Raw genomic sequence first — 25,357 nt, 5'->3', positions numbered from 1 at the left:
ATGTCTGCAGTGTGCATGAAGAGTGGTGTGTTCATTTAGACTTGGGTTCACCTGGTATTTACTGTCCTCTGTGTTTGCCCAGTCGTGTGCGCCACACCGGACCCCAGAAGTCCACAGGTCACACTCTGTCCTTGCCCTGGCAAGCGAGCCTTGCCTGACACAGCCCTGGGGCTGCTTCCTACCTCCCAGATTCCACCCCTTTCCCACTTTAGGGAACCCGCCCTCCATTCTGCCACAGCTGGTCACACCCTGAGACACATCTGTCCCTTTGTGGACTGCATAGATAAATAGGGCTTTGAGTTTGGCGACCAATAAGGGACCTTCACACCCACCCTTCCCTTGTGTATGTGAGCAGCAGTCACAGTGGAAGGCAGGTTTCTCACCCCACCCAGTTCTGGCTTTGTCGGAACACGCTGGTTCTCAGATGCTAGCAAAGCTGTTACACGTAACTGGACTTTAACTTCCTTAGGCTCAAAACATGTGAGTTCCCAGGTTTTGTGTGGTCAGTGAGGCTAGGCTGGGGGCAGTGGTCACTTAGTGCTTTCTCTTCTTCCGTCTGAGTAAGTGGTAGAATTGAGAGGGGCCCACCAAGCCCGGGTCTGGGGAAAGGGGGGTCGGGGAATTAGATGTGGGGACAGGCATGAGTTTTGCCAGTAGGTGACGTGAAATCACAGTGTGCCCCCAGCATGTAGCACAGAGCCTCCCCCAGAGGAAGAACCTGGCTGTATTCGCTGAGGGAAGGAAGGACAAACTCCTGAGTGACAGTCCTTTCTCTGATCAACTTCTTGGTGAGCTGTAGAGAGTAAATGGGCTACAGCCTTCCCATAGTCCCTTTTGGAAGCCACAGTTCTCAGTCCTCTCTTTTCTCATACTCCTTTCCTTCTCTCTCTGCCCTTCTCTTTTAGGGCTTCGAAGACCCCAAGGACAAGTGAGTAATGTGCCCTTCCTTATTCCTGCTCTCTTGGCCTGGGGGATAGCCCCACATTTGTCTTATAGCTCAGTTTTCCCACACTGCTTGGGGAGCGAGCCCACACAGCGTTGGCTGAGAATGACCAGAGCCCGCTGCAGCTGATGAGACGGGCAGCCCAGGGGCCCAGGGTGGAGTGCTGGGCTTGGCACTGCCTGCAGTCTTCACCCCACAGACACACGCATGCACATATGTGTGCAGTCACATCTACAAATACGCACATTCTTCACATGCCTGTGTGCACGCACACATATACGCGCCTGCTGCTCTCAGCAAAATGCAGACCTTGGACGTCGGCCGCCAGGGTCTGGCCACATCCTGGTGCCCTGAGGGAATGTCCTCTTTCTCTTCCATTTCCTGGTTCTTGGGGACTGTCAGAAACCCCACTCAAGGACTAGGCGTCACCTTGAGAAGTAGAGCTTTTAGTTTGGCACCCTGATCACGACACCTGCTTCCCAGAGGGGGCCCTGTGCCAGGGTAAAGCAACAGGGTAGCTCACAGCCCCTGGGGCAGAGTCTTACCTCCGGTCTCGGCCTTTATTTCAGGATGATGGTACCGCTGTAGAGTAAAGAGCAGAGACTGTTAGCTGTGGGGAAAAACAATGAAAACTGTGATGATAAGTCATTATACCATAGTAATATATCAATAGAGTCAGAAAAGCCTTATTGTCAGCGAGGCCCTTCGGCTCTCGCGTCAGACACTGGCAGCTTTCTGTGCATGTGTGCAGTTAAGAGGCAGGGGAACTTGGGCTCCCTGTCTCAGTCCCAGCTTCTGCACCCCTTATTAGGGCCTTTCTTATGGGCCTGGGAGCATGGGGCCAAGTGGGCCCTCTTGCGGCGCCCCCTGGTGGCCAGCCTGCCATGTGTGTGCACCTCTTGCTCCCCAGGAACGCCCAGGAAAGTGCAAACCCTGAGGATGAAGTGGACGAATTTCTGGGCCGTGCCATTGACGCCAGGAGCATCGACAGGCTGCGGTCTGAGCATGTCCGCAAGTTCCTCTTGACCTTCAGGGAGCCTGACTTAGTGAAGAAGGTACAGCACCGTGGGTGGGAAGGAGGGCCCCGGGCAGAACCAGGGCCAGGAGGAGGGGACAGGGCAACAGAAGGCTCCCTTCCGCTCTCCATCACCATGAAAAGAGCCCTTCCTTTCGTCCGTTTCCTCTGCTCTGATGCTGCTCTACCCAGGAGATGGAGACTTTAGGGGGACTCCCATGGTCAGAAGAGAAAAGTTTTCACTTCCTCTGGTCTCCGTTTCCTTATCTGGAAAATGGGGATATTTAACATACCTTCGTCCTAGGGTCATAGTGAGGATTAAATAAGTCTGTATGTATATAACACATAAAATAGATGTTCCGTGAATACCCATTACTATTCATATTACTGTTATTGTTGCTCTTATTGCGCCCATCACCATCACCAATGGACCTACCAGCTGCCTCTGGCACAATGGAGAAAATTGGAGGGGGCAGTCAGCCGAGATCTCTGTCGCATCTCCTTAAATTGTGACCGAGAGGTTGGGCGACTTGCTCTAGGCCACCAGTGAAGTAGTGACAGAGCCAGAGCCAGACCTTGGTCCGGGGTCTTTGCCCACGCCACAGCGTGTCCCCCGTGTTGAGTTAAAACGGCCTGTGTGAACACGCATCATTGTCAGGTGAGGCAAACCTGGCAGGCAAGCGCTGTTCACCCGCAGTAAATGGAACGGAGTCGCGGAGTGGCCTCCCTGCCGACTCTGTGCCAGCACGGCCTCTGCTCCCCCAGCCTGTTGGTGTGTTGGGAGGAGCCGGGCCTGGGAGATGAGCTCTGTGGTTTCGGGTGAGCCTCATGTCCTCTCTGAGCCCCAGCTCGCTCACCTGGGAAGTAGCAGCCACACAGGTCCTATACCTACGTCCAGGCGTGAGGATGCCATAGACTTAGGACGTGTAGATGCCGCTCGGTGATTTGAGCCATGATCATGACGAGTCAGTCTCATGGTGACCCAGCCTGCAGGAAGTTTCCGGTTTGACACAATTCAACTGTCCTCCCCAACAGGCACCACTTCATGGTGCTTTGGACTGGTTTCCTGAGCACCAGGGCTGGTGCTGGTCCTTCCAGGTCTCCAGGGCTTGGGAGTGTCCGAGGGGAGCGGGGCTGGAGCAGATGGGGCCAGGTGTGTCCGCCCCGCTCACCCCGCACACCCCTCTCAGTACTCCAAGCAGGTGGATGACCGATTCGGTGCCTATGTGGCATGTGCCTCGCTCGTCTTCCTCTTCATCTGCTTTGTCCAGATCACCATTGTGCCCCAGTAAGTACCATCCCTCTGGCTGCGGGGCCCCAGGGGTGGGAGGGGAGGTCATGTAGGAGAGCAGAGGCGGGGGTCTGCACCAAGCCTGCTTAGACAGGGAGAAGTTTCCAAATGGGTCCTCGGTGGCCGGGAAGCTACAAGTCTGACTCCCCCACGACAGAGAGTGCTCGTTCCAGAGTGGGAGACTTCTCTCTGGGCGCTGCCTTGCTGCACGAGAGACTCCTTGTTGACACTTTTTCATCTTGCCCCATTGTGCCCACACCGCTGTTGCCCACTAAATCACCCAAAGTACTCAGGTTTGCTTCTCTGTGGCCTTTCGTTCTTGTACATCAGTACATCTTCAAAAGATAAAAGGTTCTCCGCGACTCTGGGTATTTCAAAGAACAGATTTCTGGTTCTGATGGCTTTTCTCAAAGAGATATTCCAGAATGCTTCCAAGGGCTGACCGTGTCCCTGACAGAGGCCTGTGGCTTCTGAGGGATCCACTCTGACGTGGCCAGTAGGCTTTTGGAAATGAAGTGTTAGGGATATAGTCACAATGGACTCACACCAAGGCAAGAAAGATAACCGCACCATGTATGCTTGTGTGTGTGTGTGTATACTTTTGTGTGTGTGTGCCTATGTCTATACACATATTTGTTACTTCTTATGCAACCTTTCAAACACACAGAAAAGTTTAGTAATTAATATAAGCAGCACCCATCCCCTAGATATAACTATTGTTGATACTTTACAATTTATCTGTTTCTTTTCTGATTATTTAAATTTTAGACAAAAGGACATTCCCCCCTCCCCAAAAAAAACCCTCAATACATACCTATTTTAAGGACTTTCCCTTCTTAACCACAGTGCCTTATACACCAGACAAAATTAGCAGCGGTTCTCTGCAGTCGTGTAACACCAAGTCCATGTTCAGATTTCTAAAATTGTCTCCCAGCATCTTCTGCTTTTAGTTTATTCATCTCCAGGATCTACCCAGGACCCACTGGTTGTGTTCAGTTACGTCTCCTAAGTCCAGCTTCATCCAGAAGGGGTCCCTCATCCCAACGCCTTCTACCCTTCATTTGAAATAATTGTAGACTTATAGAAAAGTGACCAAAGTGCTACGGAGAGTTTCTGTATGTCCTTCATCCAGTTTTCCCTAATGTTGGCCACGTACGTAACTGCGGTGTGATGGCACTCCCTCAGCCTTTCCTAGTCTTTTGTGGCCTTGACACCCTTGATGAGTACTGGCTAATTAATGTGCAGAACGTCTCAATTTGTGCTTGTATGATGTTTTCTCACGATTAGACTGAGGTTATGCATTTTTGACAAGAACCCCGCACAAGTGATGTATCCTTCTTAGTGCATGTTATCAGGAGGTACATCATGCCTCCATGTCTTCGTGCTCACAGCCTTGCTTTTTTAATGACACATTATTGCAGAGATGGCCCTAACATTTGTACCTGCTGTGACTCTGTCAGGTTACCAGACACTGGCATCCAGTTCCACTCTGGTTGTGCAGCTAATGCCTGTTGTCCCCCACACGGAGGTGGTGCAGGGTTGGTGGGACTGTGGGTCCTTATACCACAGGACCCAATTTTTCTGGTATTGAAATGGAGCTACAGGTATAAATAAGCAACTTAGTCTTTCTGTCTCATTGCACCTGCCAGTCCAGTTAGCTTGGGAGCATAACCCTGCCTCTGGGCCGCTTTTCTTCTTCTGCAGCATGGCTTGTAGGCTGGGTTTTCCTCGTTCCCTACTCTGCCGACAGTGGCTTCATTCCCCCTGGCCACAGCTCCGAGTTGCCAAGGCATTGACGGAAGTCTTTCTCTAGCAGTCCTCTCTCTACAGAAGCATAAAAAGCTACTTTAAAGGTCTTTCTTTCCCTCTGAAGAGAGTTCTCTATCCTTGTTCTATTTGTTTAAGGCATCTAAGTGCTGGCTTCTGTGGGAGCCTGGAACAGAGATGCCCTTTGAATGGCTCTCTAGAGGTATTCACCTGCTTGTCAAGTCATTCACTTGCCTTTAACCAGCTCACAACGCCTGGCATCTTCAGGCCACTCTCACTCCCGGAAAGGGAAAAGGGACTTCTGTGGTCTCCTGATATGATGGGGTGTACCTCGGCCAGCCCCTGCCCCAGGAGGGCCAAACTGGAGGTTCTAGATGGAAAGCCACTGGCAGCTCTTTTGTCTGAGGACTCTGGCCCAATGGTGAAGATCACCTGTGATCTGCCTCTGGAACCGAGGTTGGGGGGGGGGGGGGGNCAGGAGGGCCAAACTGGAGGTTCTAGATGGAAAGCCACTGGCAGCTCTTTTGTCTGAGGACTCTGGCCCAATGGTGAAGATCACCTGTGATCTGCCGGGGGGGGGGGGGGGGGGGGGGGGGGGGGGCGGTTCCTTTCATCTTCTTGCTAAACTGGCAAGTAATAGGGGAGCAAAGCTGAGTAGGACTTGGTGTGGGGCCTGGCAGGGGACAGGATTTAGGGACTCTGTCCTCCAGAGGGATACATCACTGCTGTTTCTGAGTGTCTGGTCGTGCTGCTGACAAATGCATTTTTAAAAATGATGGCCGTTTATCAAATCCATTTCCAGCCTTCACAGTTAATCCTAACTGTAACTACTTGGAGGGAATAACTAGGTGATTTTTAAAATAGGTCCTTAATTAGGCAAAATATTGAGCAAGTGACACTCACTTCTCCATTTAGCCACCTTCCCCCCCCGCCCCCCTCCGCAGGCTTCTGCTCCCCACAGGGAGGAAAGGGGAGGTGGCAAAGACAGAGGCCAGACCATTATGGAGGGGTCCTGAATCAGTTCACAAGGCTGTGTAAGCCCTTCTCCTCAAGTCAGGGGCTAGAAGAGACTAACAGTGGATTCAGGGGAAATGGAGCAATTTCCCTTTCCTTCCAGAGGCTTTCAGGGCCCCAAAATTCCCCCACCTCCTCTCTTTTTCCAGCTCCGTGTTCATGTTGAGTTTCTACCTGACCTGTTTCCTGCTGCTGACCTTGGTGGTATTTGTGTCCGTGATTTATTCCTGCGTGAAGGTGAGTCTAGCTCGCACCTGAGCCCCCGCCGCCTTCTTCCCTCCCTTTCCAGCCCACTGATAGGAGCTCCTCCCAGGAGTCACTCTAAGGGTCAGGGCTCCATTATGCTGGGGCACGACCCTTGATTGGCATTGGCAGCAAGCTCGACTATAGGGAGCACTCTGTCAGTGAGTCTTATTTGTATTGGCTACTTTAATCTGCCTTTGCAAATCTTTTCAACAAGGAGGTAGTGTCCTTGCCTCTTCCGTCTGTCCCCTTGGCATCCGGTGGCCTGAAGGAAGGGCACCCAGCAGAATGCCTGCGTGGAGCAGTGGTCGGTAAACATTTGTGTAAAGAATGAGTGTGGAAGGACCTCTCGCAACATCCCCTTCACTGTCCCCATGGGCCTGGAATTGCCTCTGGAGGGACCACAGGGATGATGGCTTTTGAATCGCCCATCATCTGAATGAGGAAGAGTGGCCCAGAGTCGTTCAGTGTTTCAGACAGGGCCACACAGCTAATAATGTGGGCACAAAACCCAAGGTGTGTTTTTCTCCTCTCACCTCTTAGGCCTGCTGTGTCCCACCTGCCCCAGGCCGTGCCCTTCAGGAGACCTGGCCACAAGCCTTTCTGGTCTGTGGTGGAAATCACTCAGGTTCTCCTTCGCCTTGTCCACCAAGCCTTTCTGTCATTTCCTTCCCTAGTGGTTTGAGACTTCCCTGACAGGACAGTCTGGCCCCAGAAACACTCTGTCCCCAGGCAGGGACAAGCCCTTCTGGCTTCTGCTGTAACCATCTCTCTGCTCCTCCTCACCACCCACTTGGAGCCACGCCCCGGACAGGGTGGAGGGCGGGCTCTGCCAGCATTCCTTTACACGCTGCAGTGAGAACCACATTCTTCTTCTGGAAGGACTGGACCTTTGTCACCTCTGAAGTCCCCTTTCTCTCCCCACCCTCCAAGCTGGGTTATTTCGTTAGACTGTTAATTGTTTAATTACGTAATGGTCAAGGTCTTAGTGGACTAATTGTCAGAACTGGAAGCCCCGCCCCCCAACCCCCACTGGGAATCATCTAGCGTGGTTTAGCGCTCCCTCTGAGCGGATGCAGAAGGCGACACCCAGAGAGAGGCTGGGCGGGCCTGGGTCGGTTGGCAAGTTGAGCTGTGTGCCTGGCCAGTGACTTCACTGCATCGTAGGGTTTAATCCTGGTTCCCTGCCTCTCCGCCAGCTCCTACCTCAGGCTGGGTTCCGTCACCTTTTGGTCTCGCTGTTGTCTTGCCTCTCCACCTCCCCGCCAGCCCGCTGTTCCCCTCGCGGCACTTCCGCTTTCTGTGTCTCGTGGCTATGAAAGCACATGGTACATTCACAGTAGCCAAGGGGGGAAACAACCTGAATGTCCATCCACAGATGAATAGATAAACAAATATGGTGTATTTATATGATGGACTGTTACCTACCCACAGAAGGGAGTGAAGTTCTGACACGCGCTGCATCATGGATGAACCTTGAAAACATGCTCAAAGAAGCCAGACTCAGAAGGACATATATTGTATGGTTCTGCTTCTATAGAACGTCTGGAACAGGCAGATTCATAGACACAGAGAGCAGAGAGAGGGTCCTGGGGTTGGCAGGATGGGGAACCTACCCATCAGGTTGGCAGGACTTGGCGCTTCGTGGGTGCAGAGTTTCCGTGTGGAGTGGTGGAAGGGTTCTGGAACTCGGGCATTTTGGAAACAGAGATACAATGGTTGTACATTATGTATATAATTAACGCCACTAATTTGTACAGTGAAAAATGGTTAAAGTGCAAACTTTTAATAATTTTTTAAATGTGTATTTACTAATTTGAGAGAAAGAGACGACACATGAGTGGGGGAGGGGCAGAGAGAGAGGGAGACACAGAATCCAAAGTAGGCTCCATCCAGGCTCTGAGCTGTCAGCGCAGACCCGACACGGGGCTCGAACTCATGAGCCGTGAGATCATGACCTGAGCCAAGGTGGGATGCTTAACCAACTGAGCCACCCAGGTGCCACCCCCCCCTCCCCGCTTCCCTGTGCTGTTTTGACTCTTATCTATTTTATAATCAATGTCACCTTCAATAATCTCATTCTCGATTCCTTTATCCAGTTCAGTGATTCTTCTGACAGTTCTGAGGCGGCCAGGGCTCCCTCAGGGGGAGAGGCTGGTGGATGGAGTGCCTGTCCCCTACCCCACTCCATCCCTCGCCCCTCCGCACACACCCCCCTCAGCCAGGAGAGGCTGCGGCTTCCATCTTACAGATGTAGAGCTTCTATAAACTATTTAGGAAAAAGTGCTCCCTGGCTTAGCAAACTAGACACCTGCAGGTTTGGGCCTTTGGGCCAGGAGTCAAGGGGACTGTAATACCCGCCTTGAGGTTCTCACTGCATCCTCCCCCACCGCCCCCACCACCTCTGACGCGCCAAGGTCTTCTCAGCATTTCTCCACTTTCTGGAAGGTAAACCCTCACCTGAGAAGTTATTTGTAGTTTGAACTCCTCTCTCATTTCATTATTCTTTCCTCTTTCATGGGGATGAACTGTTTGCACGCCGAGATGTGACAGGGGTACATCTCTGACATCTGAGAAGCAGGGTGGACTGGCCTCGCTTTGCGTAATGCTGGGCGCCGCCTGTCCCCGACCCCACTGCACGCTGCCCGCAGGTGGACGGACTAAGAGCTGATTTTATCACCTTTTCAGGGTATTGCCCTGAAGCTGACTGAACTGGAATTTTCCATGTCATTCTTTTTTCCCTTTGAAAACACTTGCCCTTTACCAGAACCCAGACATTTCTCATCTTACTTCCAAAGTTTTTCAGGAGTCACGGGTAGTGGCTTTCTGATGAGATATGACAGTTCTAAATTACCCACAGCACGAGCCCAGCGGGTCCAAAGCCAGGCAGCTCTGTCAGTTGTGGTTTCTTTCTCTATTCCATTTGTTTTCTCATTTCCCCAATACAGCATGGCCTTACTTGCTCCAATGTCTATGTTTTTACCTTTTTGAAGAGAGAAATGTGAAGAAAGTGTCGACTGAATTAGTTGAATTGGCCAACTTAGTTGTCTCAGCTGTCTGTCAGGGAACGGCTTCGTGGGTCATTTTTGTGGGAAAGTTTTTCTGGAACTTTCTACCAAGTGCTCTGATCGCCTTTCCACTGGGCTTGCCTGAGCTTCTCCTGACACAGTGTGATGTGCTTCACAGACATACCTAGATTGGAGGCTAACCTGCTGCCTTGGTCTCCTGGTCTCACTACTCAGAGCACTGGCTTCCCTTCAGGGCCCTGCGGTCTCTGGGATGCTTTGCCCTAAGGATCATCCCTTGAGCACTTTTCTTCTGGCGATGCTGTCTCAGAGGACCAGTCTGAGCATCTGCACATGTCACTCCTCCCTTCCCTTGGCATCTGTGCTGCCCTGGGTCCCAGAGCTGCTTGCCCTAGAAAAAGCCGTGCTGAGGGGCACCTGGGTGGCTCAGTCGGTTAAGCGTCTGTCTTCAGCTCAGGTCATGATCTTACGGATCATGTCAGGCTCTGTGCTGACAGCCCAGAGCCTAGAACTGCTTCAGATTCTGTGTCTCCCTCTCTCTCTGCCCTTCCCTACTCATGCTCTGTCACTCTTTGTCTCTCAAAAATAAATAAATGTTACAATTAAAAAAAAAATCCCTCCTTGGGATGAATCCCTCCTTGTCATCATCACACAAGGGTCCACAGCCTCAGAGAATCTCAAATTGGAAATGGCTGGAGCAGTGAGGCAGCCCGGACACCCACCTGAGTCTGGAATTCCTTTATGATAACAAGGATGGGCTGGCCTCTGCTTGATTACCTCCAGGGATGGTGAGCTCAGTCACATTGCCTGAGTACAGCCTCTTCTCTCTTTGGGCATCAGCCTCCCTGTGGCTTCTGCCTCATCATCCCATGCCTGTTTCTGACAGTGCTGGCATTTTTGCTGCTCTGACGGGTAGGAGAGGTTGGCTCCCCCTTTTCCCACACTCTAGTCTGGGCCCCCTGTCTTTACTGGGGCTCATTAGCACTTCCTTACTTGGAAGGCCAGACTCCTTTCCTGCATTTTGGGGCTCGGGAGTAGATAGGCACACAAGGAGTACTTGGCCACATAGTTCTTGGCATGTGTATGTGCATGTTTGTGTGCACATGTGTATCTGTGTGGGTACTTAAATCTCCGTCATCCTCCAGGCTGCTGGCTCCTCTGAGCTTGTCTCCTATGGACTCATGGGACTTGGCTGCATGAGCTCCTGGGAGCTGTGACCGGGGCTGCTTCTAGGCTCTGTGTGCTCTGTGCAGTCACCAGAAACCTCTTCTCCTTCCCTGTAGCCCAAAGTCCACCGCCGCACACCCTGCCCTTGCTGGCGCTTCTTTCTACCACCCCAGTCTGGCTACTGTCCCAGGGTAGGGTCTCACTACATGACGGTACCTCTTACCTCTTAGGTATCTTCTGTCCTGTGGGGACTTTAGAGCCCCTATGCTCACCTTCTCCTAGAAACTCAGGGGCATCCTTTGTCTGTTAGGGAGAGGATGTACTTTGCCAGACACACATTCCTTTGGGGATAGAGAGTGCTTCATTCCAGGAGGCATATCTTCGATTCCTCCCATGGCTGTTGAGTCAGGCAGTAGTGTCTGGAGTCTAGGTGGTCCCGGCTGTGCACTCCGAGCTGTCTTTCCTAAGCCTCGAAGGTGGCTTTTCTCACATCCACATTGCAGATGAGGACGATGAGGCTCAGAGAGGTTAGGCAGCTTTCCTGAGGCCCTGGAGCTAGGAAGTGGCATAGCTGGGATTTAAACCCCAGTGGTTCGAACTCCACAGCCACAGTCCTTCCTCCCAAAGACACTGCCTTTGTTAATATGTCCATTTGACCCCAGGGAGAGCAGTGGTGTGGAGCCTGGTCAGCTTCTGCCTGCCTTGTTTGGCCTCTGAAGTTTTCATATCTTTTAAAAAAAAGTATCGTAAAGTAGGAGCTACTGCTTTTTAAAATCAGTTTCTTGTCAAAAAGGTTGTTCTATCAAATTTATTTCCCATTAAATTTTATCACCTTTTTTCATGTCTGCAATACCCTGACCCCACATCACAGGCAGGGAACCGGGGCCCCAGGCTGGGCATCGATTTGCCCGGAGGTTTTCAGAGAGGCTGGGATCCAAAGTGTCCTTCACCCGAGTCATGGTTTATTAATTACGTCCCCACTCCTGTATTTCATGTTGAGTTGATTTGAGTTCATCGTACTGGGAATGTACTGGTTTGGAATTTTTTTTAATCAGTTGTTTTTCTGAGTCATAATTGTGAGTGAGCAGGTATTGAACAGTTGTTTGCACAGGCACAATTATCCTGCTGGAAAAAAAAACAGTCTCCGGGATCTGGTGGCAGCTGTGGTGTGTCTCTGTGAGGACTCTGGGCGAAGAGGTTCACCGTTCACGCTGGGATTAGTATCATGGGAGTTAAGGTCAACATATAACAGACGAACTTGTTGATTACAGGAGTCGATACTCTGTATCAACTGATACCTGAGCAGGATGTCAAATCTTCTGGAGATTTCAAAGCAGCAATTCCTGGGGTCGTACCTGAAGTTTTAAAGTAAAGAGCAGGTCTTTTTAAAGGATGACAAGGGAAAGCGGCTTGTAACGAGCCAGTGCATTAAAAGTCAATCACTTGTTAGATGTGAAGAACTATTTTTCAGATCGCATTTTAAAAAGAGCCTGCAGTTCGTCTCCCGGCCTCTGGGTGGCCCCTGTGCAGCTCCTGGCCCTACCTTCACCAGGAAGCATGCATATCCTGTTCCCTAGCCAATTTCTCGTAACTAATAACCTTTGCCGACATTTCATTGGTGAGTGCAAAATGATAAAGGAAACCCTTCGATTGTTGGATAGGGTGATCAGAACTGAAATGATTTAAATAACATGGGTCAGGTGGACAGGAAGGAATGGCAACATTTTAAGCAGACAAAAATTAGAAACCATCTGTCCATACCTTTTCAGAGTGGAGTCTTCATGCTAGCTCCAGAACGCTCTCCCCAGCTGTGAAACAAAAAAGACCTTCAGTAGGAAATAGGGATTTTCATTCTTACTGGCAATAGAGCTCTTTAAAAATGCAAACATTCACTAAAGTTTCTATTGAATTTAGTAGCTCATGAGCATTTTATTTCTGAGAGAGAGACAGCGTGAGCAGGGGAGAGTCAGAGAGAGAGGGAGATACAGAATCTGAAACAGGCTCCAGGCCCTGAGCTGGCAGTGAGCACAGAGCCCGACGCGGGGCTTCAACTCACGGACCGTGAGATCACGACCTGAGCCAAAGCCAGACGCCTAACCAGCTGACCCACCCAGGCACCCCTCATGAGCACTTTAAAATGCATCGTTTCGTTGAGTCTTCGTGGCCACCTTGGGAGATGGATCTTCCCTATTATCAATACGAAAGCTGCGGGGCAGAGCCCTTGATGATTTTCCCAGGGTCAGGCAGCTGGTAAGAGCTGTTTAATAAGTGTTTTATCGAGATGCAGTTCACATTTATAAGATGCACCTTTATGAACGTGGATGAAACTGTAATTCATTAGTTTTTAGTATATTCATAAAGTTGGGCAACTGTTAAACACTGTAATTCTGGAACATTGTCATCATCCTGAAGACACACCTCATACCTGTTAGCAGTGGCTGTTCATTCCCTGCTCGCCACAGCCCCTGGCAGCCTCAAACTCTACCTTCTGTCTGTATGAATTTGCCTGAACCACCACATGTGGACTTTTGAGACTGTCTTCTTTCACTTAGCATAATACGCTCAAGGTTCACCCGTGTTGTATTATGTAAAACCATTTGTTCCTTTTTATGGCCAAACGATATTCCATTGTTTGGAAATATCACATTTTGTTTATCCTTTTGAGTAGTTTCCACTTTCAAGCTATTATGAATAGTACTGCTATGAACATTTGTATACAAGCTTTTACGTGGACTTACATTTTCAGTTCTCTTGGGCATATCCCTAGAAGTACAGTTGTTGGGTTGTGTGGTAACTATGTTTATCATTTTGAGGAGCTGCCAACCTGCTGTGCAAAGCACCTGCACTATTTTGCATTCCCACCAGCAATGGATGAGGGTTCTGATATCCCTACGTCCTTACCAACACTTGTTGTCGCCTGACTTTTTGATTATAGCCGTCCTGGTGGGTGTGAAGTGGCATCTCATGTTTTTGATTTGCATTTTCCTGATGGCTCATGACAAACATCTTTCCACATGCTTGTTGGCCTTTTGTATAGATTGTTTGGAGAAATACTTCTTCAAATCATTGTCCCATTTTTAAATTTTTTTTAATGTTTTTATTTATTTCTAGGAGAGAGAGAGATAGACAGCGTGAGCAGGGGAGGGTCTTAGAGAGAGGGGGTCACAGACTCTGAAACAGGCTCCAGGCTCCGAGCTGGCAGTCAGCACAGAGCCCGACGCGGGGCTCGAACCCATGAACCGCGAGATCATGACCTAAGCGAAAGTCGGACGCTTAACCAACTAAGCCACCCAGGCGCCCCCATTGTCCCATTTTTAAATTGGGTTATTTGTCTTACTGTTGAGTTGTAAGAGCTCTTTGTATACAGAGCCCCCCCTTATCCATGATTTCACTTTCTGTGGTTTCACTTCCTGTGGTCACTTGTGGTCTGGAAAGAGACGAGCCTCCTTCTGGTGTATTGTCAGAAGGTCAGCAGTAGCCTAACACTGTCTCACCGTGCCTACGTCATTCACCTCACTTCCTTCCGCCACGCAGGCATTTTATCATCTCCTGTTCTCAGCAGGAGAAGGGCGAATCCAATATGATATTTTGAGAGAAGGGGAGACCACATTCGCATAACTGTTATTAGAGTATATTTTAGTAATTGTTCTATTTTCTTATTATTAATCTCTTACCATGCCTAATTTATAAGTTAAACTTTATCGTAAATGTGTATGTATAGGACAAAGCATAGTATATATACATTTCCATACCGTCTACAATTTCAGGCATCTAGTGGGGGGTCTTGGAATATACCCCCCAAGGATAAGAGGAGACTACTGTGTTCTGGTCACAAGACCCGTATTAGACATGTGGTTGGAAACAGCTTTCTCCTATTCTCTGGGTTGTTTTTTTGCTTTCTTTCTTAAATGTACATAATACAGAATTCTCCACTGTAACCTTTTTTAAATGTGCAGTTCGGCAGCATTAAATGCATTCACCTTGTGGTGCAACCATCCATCTCCAGAGCGTTTTCATCTTCCCAAACGGAAACTCTATACCCATGAAACAATAACCCCCCACTGTGCCTTCACCCGTGGCAACTGTCTTGGTGGACAAAGCCAACTGTGTAGATACGGCAGACTAGGTATTTAGTTACCAAAACTGCAGCGGGTCTTTGCGTGGATATGCCGTTTGTCTAGTTCAAGAAAATGCAGGGAGGGTTTGGTGAAGGAAATGGGATCAGTGGGAGTCCTGAGAAAAAGGCTCACGTAAGTCACTTGTCCAGGCCCCGCCTCCTTCTCACACGCTACTCTGTCCCCTTCTCACGAGCCTGTCCCGTCCCTCCAGACCCCAGGTTTCTCCGAGTCCTCAGACCCACAGCTCCCTCCTGCCAAGGAGCCTTCTGACCCTCCCTGGGAAAGTTCTAGGTCCTTCCAGGTCTCCCTAACTGCCATCTACGACCCTCCCTGATTGTAACCCTGACCAGCCCAGAATTCACATGGCAGATTCATGTGCCTTTTCCTCTGCTGGGGTCAGGATAGCATCTTTCCTGCCACCATGCCTCTCTGCCTGGTAGACTCACTCCCGGCCAGCTGCACATTCTGTGGCGTGAGCCATTGCCCACTTGCACACGAGGAGGGTGTTCAGAAAGGCCCTCGGGGTTTTGCCAGCCAGAGACAAGGGCAGAGGGGAGGAAGGGTCCCCCAGCTCCTCGATGGCAGTCTGTCGTGTCCTCACTGAACTCTGTCCTGTCTCTCTCTCCCTCCTCTTCCCTTGGTGCAGCTCTTCCCGGCCCCGCTGCAGACCCTCTCCAGGAAGATTGTGCGGTCCAAGACGAACAGCACCCTCGTCGGAGTGTTCACCATCACCCTGGTGTTCATGTCGGCTTTTGTCAACATGGTAGGTGGCTCCGGCTCCCAGTGCCTCCCTGGGAGCCCTCCCGCCCCACAATTTCTTTTTTGGGCTCTCCCTCAGGTTTGGATTCAGGTTTGACTCCTGACACAGACTTTTAGTTCCTTGCTCTCATGGCTGGAGGGACCAGAAGGACTCAGGAAGTCCCTGGGGGAAGTTTACGAGCCCCAGCCTGGGCAGCCAGGCCAGCCTCGCCAGCCCCTTGGCCGCTTCCAGGCTCTGCTCCGGTCCCCCCTAGTCAGCGTCAGCCTGCACCCGCGACCAGGGCAGGCAAGCCCCCGCTGCCCTGTGGAGAGGGGCTGCCCCCACGGCTGACCCTCTCCCCCCCGCCCCTAGTTCATGTGTAACTCCAAGGACCTGTTCGGCTGCCTGGCGGATGAGCACAACATCAGCACCAGCCAGGTCAACGCGTGCCACGTGGTGGAGTCGGCGGTCAACTACAGCCTGGGTGACGAGCGGGGCTTCTGCGGCAGCCCCTGGCCCAACTGCAACTTCCCCGAGGTACTGAGCGCAGGCACACCCTCCCACCCCACTCCTGCTCTGCCCTTCGCTACTCTGGGGGAGTCCGGGGCTCTCAAGCTCACAGCCATCCCAGAGGCCTTGCCCCGGTCTCTCTGTCCATGAGCCGCACACCAGTGAACAAGGCCAGCCTTCACCATAACAGTAAAACAGCAGGCCTACCCCGTGCCAGGCACTGTGCTGGGGACTCAACGTGGATTTACTCATCTCGTCCTCACAGCAGCCCTGTGACACAGACTCTATTACTTTCTTTTTTATACAGATGAAAGTGAGGCACAGAGAGGGTAAGTAGCTTGCCCAAGGTCACACGGCTAGTAAGTGGTAGAACCAGAGCTTTCACTCAGCTCATCTGGCTCTAGAATTCTTGGTCTCAACCTGTGGGGAGAGCCGTTTCTGGACCCTCAGCTTCGGCAGCGGGCCTGCCTCCAGAGAACCCGCCTGAGCTTCTCTGCTATGAGCCAGAGAGCAGGGGGGGAAGCATAGGAGCCCAGGCCCAACCCAGGACTGCCACCGAGGTCAACCATCCAAAGCCTACATACAACTCAATAGTCACTAGGATATTCACAGATGTGTGCGGCCATCATCATAATCTAATCAGAACATTTTCATCACTCCCGAGGAAATCATACCCATAGGTTATTGGGTTTAAAATCCGGTGCCGAGAACCCTCAGAGCAGCATGCATTAAGTGCCAATGGTGTGCAAGGTGCTTCATTCACCTTTGCTTCGGGGAGCGGTTTGAGCGAACAGCCGGACCAGGCTTCCAGCCCAGGGCATCCCACTGCACGCCCCGGGTCTTTCCCACACCCCAGCTGCCTGCGGGGCTCCCACAGAACTGTGAGGTGGTAGTGGTTGTTGCTCTTTTCTAGGGAGAGTCCAAGCTTTCATCCAGTTCCAAAAGGGCCCATGACTCACAGGTCCAGAACTGCTTCCCCGGCGCTGTGGCAGCCCCCACCCTGGGAAGGAACGTGATCCATCTCCCCATTCCCTCCACCCCCTGCCCCATGCAGATGGGGCAAGGGAACCTTCGTGAAGGGCAGGACTCCACCAACATTCACCTAGACAAGCGCTTCTCTTCCACCTGCCGCTGGGTCTGGGCCGAGCCCTCCCAACCCGCCGGGGGCAGCCTAGGCTGCCTCTGCCTCTGCCCCCTCCCGCAGCTGGCCTGGCCCACAGGAGCCGCGGCTTGAGGGCTGTTTGCTGAGAAGCAGGGGCTTGTTTGATCTTATACTTGCCCCTTGGTGGCCACTTCATGGCAGACGCTGAGGAATGGGCCAAGGGAGTGGGGGCAGTGGCTGTAGGGCTTATTCTGGGTCCTCACTTGAGGGAGATGGTGGGTCCCAGCCTGGCCAGTTTCAGTCCCACTGACCCCAGGCCTGCTGACTACGGAGCTCGAGAGGTCACAAGTGTTCTGATTCAGCAACTCCTCACAGACCCCAAGGCCCTTGGGGATGCCAGCAGTAAGCCTTGGCCTCCTGGCTGCCTGGCTCAGAGTCTGATGGACACCCAGGCTGGCCCTGGGGGCTCCCTCCCCTGCCCCCCAAGGACAGGATTATTATCTTTGGGGCTGAGTTATCTGGGTGCCCTCCCTACTCCTTCCTCTGCGCCTGTTCCAGGTAGTGGCTTCAGGCTGGCCCCTCCCCGTTCCGGTCACCAGGGGCCCTCTGCAGCCCCTCTCTGGATTCCAGAAGGCCCCGAAGAGGCTCAAGGTCCAACCTGGGAGTGCTCCCCATCCCCACCCCCCTGCTCTGTGCCACTTGGCTTCCAGCCCAAGGCAGAGGAAGTGAATAGTGAGTCCGAGTGCCTGACTCAGAAGTCATGCTGCTAAATTTAAAAGAAAGAACAAAATAACGATGCTGGCATGTCTAAGATTAGCATCAGGGGACGAGAGAGCAGAAAGGAACCTCCGAGGTCTCTGGTTCAGCTCCTCTGTTGTCAGAGAAAGAAACCGAGGCTCTGTGAGCTGAAGCGACTTTCCCAGGGTAAATCGTGTGGGGCCACAAGCCCTCGTCTGCAGCCTTCCAGGCCAGATAGATTTAGAACTTTGGAATTTTTTGGAGTTAAAACGAGTATCTCACACCCCCAGTGTAGCCTGGGCAGCCCCTGATAGTGAAATTCAGTAATATTTCTGCAGCAAAATGTATGAATCATCCCCAGAAGCAGGCTCAAGATGATAATTAGCATCACAACACTTAGACAGGCTTTGTCACCAAATAAGGCCAGTTCAGATGTTGCCGCCACATCAGCCATGAAATGGTTTCAGTTTGCCAAATGTGGGATTCAAAGTTGCAGATCACGGGCTGGGGCTGTGCTCCCCTCACTTACTGGTGCACCAGGCACAAGCCACCAGGCACTTCCTCTCATGGAACGACAGCAGTGAGCCCGTGACATTGGAGCTTTTGCAGATGGGGAAACTGAGGCTTAGAAAGGTTGAAGTCACACAAACAGTCTGTAATGAATCAGAGATAAAACTCCGGTCTGCCTGAGCCTGGAACCCTGCTCTAATCCCCGGGCTCTGCTGCCAGCATTGGCCACACTCAACCTGGAGCCCCATCTCCTGGCTCCTAACCAGGGCCCTTCCTGTTCTCTCACAGGTTCGCAGCAGCAGAAATGTGGCCAGCTCAGGCGGGAGGGGGTGGGGGTGGGGGGCGCGGGCCGGGGGGCCAGAGCGCTGAAGCCCACTGCCCTCTCTCCGCAGTACTTCACCTACAGCGTGCTGCTCAGCCTGCTGGCCTGCTCCGTGTTCCTGCAGATCAGCTGCATTGGGAAGCTGGTGCTCATGCTGGCCATTGAGCTCACATACGTGCTCATCGTTGAGGTGCCCCGTGTCACGCTCTTTGACAATGCTGACCTGCTGGTCACCGCCAACGCCATGTAGGTGGCTCCCCGCACTGGGTCTGGGGCGTTGTGGGGAGGCTGGAAACGCAGGCGGCTGGGGCTTGCAAGGGGAGTGTTGTGTTGCTCCCCGGCTGAGCATCTGAGCAAAGCACCCGTGTCTTGTTTTCCTTCTCCCTTCCCCAGTGGGTGGGGGAGTGGCCTCAGGGTGACTAGGTCCTGCTGTCCCCTACAGTTTGCTACTCAGTCCTCCCCTCAGGCCTCAGTGAATTGTTCCTGTTTGTCCAGGGCAGTCTCTGATGAGCTTTTTCCACTTAACCCCATCTGCCTGTGGCACCTCCCGCCCAGAAGAGGAAAAATTCATCAGAGCTGGGTAGCAAAGTCTGTGGGAGCAGAAGACCAGCCTTTGTTGTCCATGGGCTCTATGTTGTTCTCGAGCTAGGCACTGGGACATACATTATCCCTTTTCAGCCTCAGAGCCACGTAGCAAGGTCAGCAGGGTTGCCAGGATGGTTGGGTGGTCTGTGCCCTGCTCAAGGTCTCCTACTTGTGATGGTGAGCCGTTAGGTCCCACATCAAGGTAGCAGGCATGGGAGTTGTGCCTCAGGCTGTCTAGCTCCCAGTAAAATGGGAATAATATCTATAGTAGTAAAATGTATGTAAAATGCCTGATTTCACTCTATCCCTGCCCCCTACACACATACACATACATACATTGGGAAGTGTAAAAAATGTGGGTGACAGGTCTGTGTCCCCTGAGAAAATGCAGCAAACCATTCATCCATCTATTCATTAATCCAAAAATATTTCTTGAGGTTCTACCATGTTCCTTCCCCTACCCCAGCCTCCCCTTGTGCTAAAGCAGCAGGAGAACAGAAGTCCTTTCTGGTCTGGGAGTCCTGGCTTTCCTCCAGGGCAACGCTGTCCAATAGATAAATAATGCAAGCCACACATGTAATTTTAAATTGTCCTAGTAGCTATATTAAAAAGGCAAAGCATGCAATTTTAATATTTTTATTTATCCAATATATTCAAAATATTAATATGTAGTCAATAGAAAATGATTAATGAAACCTCTTACATTTTTTCCCACATGAATTCTTTAAAACCTAGTATCTATTTTACACTTACAGGACATTTTAGCTTGCACTAGCCACACTTAGAGGCTCAGTAGCCACACGTGGCTATGGTAACTACACTGGACACAGCATAGGTGGAGTGTCTCTTCTCCTCTGGGTGCAGCAAAGGGCTGGGGTGGGAGGTGGGCTGGCTTCTGCCCAGGTGGATGTGCTGCGGAGACCCAGGGTCCCTGGGTCCTGGGTACAGGCTGGGTGATTGGTGGTCATGAAGACCAGAAGCTAGTTGGGGCTGGGCTTTCTGTAAGCCTCCCATCCTGAAGGTCTCCTTGGATCCAGAGGGGTGCTGGGGGTGGGGGACGGGGGAGCAACTGTAGTGGGGGCAGTGGCATTGGGGCAGCAGGGCTGGGAGTGGTGGGGGCGTAAAGCAAGGTGGGAGATAGAACAGGGGAGGGGGCAGAGCGGGCGTGGAGAACGGCCATGGCGAAGAGCAGCCCCGAACAGCCCTCCCCGCTTCCTGTTCACAGAGACTTCAGCAACAACGGGACCTCCCAGTGGTGAGTGGATTTTCTCCAAGTCCTCTGACACAGCCTCTCCCTGCCCTTGGCTCAGAGCTGCCAGAGGCCAGCAGCCCAGGGCCCAGCAGAGAAGGCGCTGGTGCCCATCAGGGAGGGGGCCTCTGAGGCAAGGTGGGCAGTGAGGGAGGAGGCTGGAGGGGCAGGGAAGCCCTTTCCTCCCCGAGGACCAAGGATTCCTCACTGGGTAGATGCCTTTCTTTTCTTGTGTGATTCCCACCAGCCCAAGATGTTCTAGACTCAGTAGCTGGGTCATTAGGACCCAGGTCATTTCCAAAGGCATCACCTTAAAGCATCTGGCTTCCAGCTCTTCCCCAGGAGCATGTGTGAGCCCCCAGGCCCAGGAGAAGAGGAGCTGGTGCCCCCCCCCTCCGCAAGTAGAGAGGGGCCAGCAAGGCCTGGGGGCTTTGTAGGGTAGGCCCTGTACTGGGGCTGCTGCTGGGCAGGGGTCTGTGCAGCGTCCAAGGCTGGGCTCTCTGCTGGGACAGGGAGCAGGGTTTGGGGCAGGAGCTTTTATGAAGAGTATTTATTAATAATGTTAACAGGAATGCAATTAGCCATTATTAGCTACCAGCTGTGGAGTTCCTACTGTTAGGTGCCATACAACGAATTTTGTATACAGTATCTTTCTTTTTTAACATTTATTTATTCTGGAGAGAGAGAGTGAGCAAGCAGGGGAGGGACAGAGAGAGAATCTCAGGCAGTTTCCATGCTCAGCATGGAGCATGATGCAGGAGCTCGATCCTACATCTGTGAGATCATGTCCTGAGTCAAAATCAAGAGTTGGACACTTAATACACTGAGCCACCCAGGTGCCCCTGGTGTCCTTAATTATTAAAATGTGGGTGTTGTTATCCCATTTTACAGATTAGGAAATTAAGGTTCAGAGAGGTTAAGAGACTTGCCCAAAGGCCAGAGATGGCCTGGCTCCCTTGTTACTATGTCCGTGGCCCCTATCTTGTCCACTGGGAGGCACCTGGGATGTATGTGCTGCCTTTTACAAGGGCCTCATTTATTCCCTGATGTGACCAGAGGGAAGCTCCCCAGTGATGGGAGAGAGGCAGGCATCAGGAGAAGGGTGTAACGGCTGCTAAGCTGCTGGTGTGAGCAGGGGCTGAGACAAGGCTGCCAACTGAGAGGGCTTCCTGGAGGAGGCATTGCCTCAGGCAAAATTTAAGCAGGAGAGTAAGGAGAAGGGGGAGTAGAGGGAGGAAGAAAAAGGGCTGAGGGGGCCTCTGAGCCTGCCACTAGGTGCCAGGCATCTACCTCCCGCCTGCAGCCCTGAGCATGCGACCAAGGTGGCGCTGAAGGTGGTGACGCCCATCATCATCTCAGTCTTTGTGCTGGCCCTGTACCTGCACGCCCAGCAAGTGGAGTCCACCGCCCGCCTGGACTTCCTCTGGAAACTGCAGGTGGGTGGCCCCGGGGCTGGCACTGGGATGGGGGACGCACCCTGTCCTTGCGGCACTTTGTGAGTTGAACGAGTTCATCACCTGGGCTGGCTGAGCCTTCGACCTGCACTGAAGGGGTGTCCCTGCAGGCTTACTCCCTGCTTTCTGGAGCCAAGAGCCAAGACCCTGGAGCTTATTCTAAACCATCCCACCCTTGACAGTGCTGGGACTTTGATGGGCCCAAGACATATGCTCTTAAGTCACAAATACTGTCCAGACACTGCTGTGTGCATCCAGAGGAAGGGACAGAGGGCAGGCATGGCCGCTCCAGTCTGCGGTGCAGGCAGCAAGGAGTCAGGAGAGTGGGGAGCGTGGTCCCCACGGCACAGGCTATAGTGCAGGAGCTGGTCCCACAGGCTCCTGAGCAGGGCTCGATGTGACCAGAACTGGCTTGAAGACTCTTCCAGCGGAGAATGGGGGGAAGGGGCATCAAAGACCATCAACCGGAAGCCCGGACGGGTGGCTCTGCCCTGGCCCTGGGGAGAGGTGGCCCAGGTAGGGGCAGAGGCAGTGGGGTGCTAGGTGTCCAGGGCAGTGCCCCAGCCTCCAGGCTTTGTGCCCTGTGCCCTGATGGTGTCAAAACCTGGAGGAGGGGATGCCACTGGGCCACACACAGGATGATGCTCCAGGTGCCCGTGGTGGACCCAATTGCTGCTTGTTACCTGCTGGACCGACTCAGAAGGTCCAGAAGAGGGCGCCCAACGTGAGAAAGTCTTCCCAGTGGGCAGCCTCAGACCTGTTATTCCTGCTGGGCAGGAGGTCCTGGATTTTTGTTAAAGATGGGGGCAATCTGTGGCCCCTGCTGTGTTTTGCATGAGGTTAGCTGAGATCCCCGACTGAACAAATGCCCTGACGTTGGGGGAGGGCCTGTTTTGCATGTGGAACGTCCCCTTATCAGCCCTGGTCTGGGAGGGACCTGGGGGATAGCCAGTGTGGGGCTTGCTGCCTCCCTGCCTCCTCCTTGCTCTCTCATGCCCCTCAGGCCTTTGGGGAAGCTCCCTGGAGGCCCCAGCTCTCTCCTAGGGGCTGCCCAAGCTCTGTGGGACCTGGGGCTGATTTCCCTCTAGTTCTCTGCTCACGCACACCCCACCTCCCATACGAGCCCCCAGGAAGTCCCCCGCCCCCAAGACTGTTGCTTTCCTGCAACTCATTTGTGTGGCAAAGATCTGGAGAAAAGGCTGGAAGCAAGGGAGGGATGAGCCTGCCGCTCAGCCCGCCTTTGTGATCTGCTGCCCTGTCACCCCCATCCCGTGTCTTTGTCCAGCCCGAGTGCACAGGGTCGAAGTGAGGCTGCCTGCCAGGGCTAAGCAGAGCGGTCTGAGCCTCCCTCCTAGCCCCACCCCAGTGCTCAGGCAATGGCAGCTCCCCTCCCATTTTGAAAACAATTAAGAAGGCCTGTGCACACATGTGTGGGGTTGGGGGTGAGCATGTCTCTACCTGCCAGGTGTGTCAGCCTCTCTCCACTGAACCCCTGCAACAGGCTCATGATGCTTACACAACCCTCCATCTCCCGTCCTCCTCCAGGACTTTTGGGAGGACAGCATCAAATACATACCAACAAGCAAAAACCTGAATACAGGTCCTTGGCTTGGGTGAGTGATAGTCCGGTGCCACCCACCTCCCCCCACCGCCCCTTCAGTCTAACTCAGCAGCTAATTTTGCTGTTGGATCTCAGGTCATGGTGGATGAGTGTGGTGCTGACAGGGAGCTGGGGAAGCCCAAGGTCCTTCGCTTCCCGGAAGCGTCTGCACCAGGAACACACCCTTACCTGAAAGCCTGCCCCTGGCCAAACTGCTTCAGGTCTTATCCCTCTACCACAGCATTGACCTTATTAGGATCAGCAAGGGGGCTGTGGTCCCCTGAGCCCTCCTGCTTGGCCAGAGCCCAATCCTAGAAGTGGCTAGATATGTTGGGAGCTGCCCAATGTCATGTCTCAGGGCAGAGTTGTCCAGATGTGGCAGGAGTTCCTGGTCAGGACCCCAGGGCTTTGGCTTGTGCTCCCAGCAGTAGCCAGTCTCCCACTGTCCCAACCCCAGCCTCCACCACTTGGTGCCTGGCACTGGGCAGATGCACTCTGGGAAAGCATGTGTTAGGTTTCTGCCAGTGCTAGGCTGATCAAAGGAGCTGGAGTGCTCCTAGGCCCCCAGGCATGTAGTCTCAGCAGCAGCAGGACTGTTGGTAGCCTGTGCATTTTCACAGGCAGATGGTCTGGCCGGGGCTCTTATAGGGAGTAACCCTTGAGAAGTACAGAGGTTCCCACTTTGGCCTACTCCCACGGGCACACCTGTACCAGAGCAGGCAGAGGGTGGCTTGGGAGGAGGGGGGTGGTCAAAGCTTCTCACCTCATAGGAGCAAAGGTCCCGCTGGACCCATCTGGCATCTCAGGACCCACGAACTTCCTTAGGCATAACCTTATTGTCAAGGCTGTTTCCAGTGGGTCTAGGGCTGATGGGCTGTAGGTCCTCTCCCCTCAGGTAGGCCTCTGAGCCCTGGGATCCCTGAGCTTTCTACGCTACCTGCTAGACCCAGGTCCTGTGGCCTTGGGTGGGCGTGCCAGCAATCTCCGCACGAGCAGCCACCATCCCTGCGGAGAGCCAGGGAGGTGGTTGTAGGTTTCAGAGGTTGTAGCTGCAGCCAAATAGAAAGGCCTCAACATTTAGTTAGGGAAGCCCCCAGCCGGCTGGCTAGACTCTTTCAGTGGCCATGCTAGTGATCCTCGACCTGCCTATCCTACCAACACGGTTACTTCCAGCTAAAGGGGCCATTTTGTTTGCCATCGAGAGGGAGAAAGGCCGCAGGCTGTACCGTGTACCTCCTGTGTCACATGAACTCTGGTCAGATGGCTCCTTGTACACCTTGGTGCATGACTATCCACACTTCAGGCTGTGGGTCACTGTTGGCCTCTTGACTCGAGGGCTCTTCACTGTCCCCTTAACCTGGAGGGTGAATGACCACAAGCCCCATTTTCCAGACCCAGAACCCAAACTAGGGGAAAACCAAAGTCAGTGGTGATGTCCCCATCCTACCCCCAGTGGCACTTTGGGGCATCTGTACCCCCTGGCCCTGGGGCAAGTCTGCGCTGTTGGAAACCAGGAAGACTGATGCGGCTTTAAGCCATCATCCCAGTGGGGTCAGTCTGTTAAGTGATCCTTATCAAACTGCTTTTCTGACTGCACTTCCTGATATGAAGAAAATGGACAGTCGTGGAGTGCTTGGTAGCTGGTGGGCCACTGGGGCTGAGGTTTTGGACCCTCCCTTTAAGCTCCCGCCATGGTCTAGCTTTTGAGATGCTTTCAGCCTCTCCTCCAGGACCTGTTTCCAGTCCTGGGTTCCCTCCTGTGGAGCCAACACTTTCCAAGGGGCAGCCAGCAGGCCACAGTTGGATGTATACAAGTGTCTCACTTTTCTGGTGGTCAGAGTGATAGATGTTCCTTGTGGAAAGTCGGAGGTGGGGACAGCAGGGGGACAGAAGGCTGAGCACTGTGGAGGTCTGGGGTGCACATGGGCAGGCCGTGTGCCCCTCCTTCTGACCGGACGCTGTGT

At 52.8% G+C, this 25,357-nt stretch overlaps 1 protein-coding gene across 2 annotated transcripts in view; it reads left to right on the top strand.

The window, feature by feature from the left end:
- ADCY5 (adenylate cyclase 5) overlaps window positions 1-25,357 on the top strand; it is a 144,528-nt gene that overhangs the window by 113,994 nt on the left and 5,177 nt on the right. For both annotated transcript variants that reach the window (XM_039240625.1, XM_039240624.1), the window contains exons 9-17: window positions 906-928; window positions 1,854-1,998; window positions 3,149-3,246; window positions 6,180-6,267; window positions 15,231-15,347; window positions 15,696-15,860; window positions 18,576-18,751; window positions 20,316-20,345; window positions 21,643-21,775. In XM_039240625.1, coding sequence (XP_039096556.1) covers window positions 906-928; window positions 1,854-1,998; window positions 3,149-3,246; window positions 6,180-6,267; window positions 15,231-15,347; window positions 15,696-15,860; window positions 18,576-18,751; window positions 20,316-20,345; window positions 21,643-21,775 — 975 coding nt within the window. The remainder of the gene's footprint in view (window positions 1-905; window positions 929-1,853; window positions 1,999-3,148; window positions 3,247-6,179; window positions 6,268-15,230; window positions 15,348-15,695; window positions 15,861-18,575; window positions 18,752-20,315; window positions 20,346-21,642; window positions 21,776-25,357) is intronic.

Source organism: Hyaena hyaena, unplaced genomic scaffold (genome assembly GCF_003009895.1).
Source record: "Hyaena hyaena isolate Hyena2069 unplaced genomic scaffold, ASM300989v1 scaffold_180, whole genome shotgun sequence".
NCBI lineage: Eukaryota > Metazoa > Chordata > Mammalia > Carnivora > Hyaenidae > Hyaena > Hyaena hyaena.
This window is presented reverse-complemented; position numbering and strand designations above follow the sequence as displayed.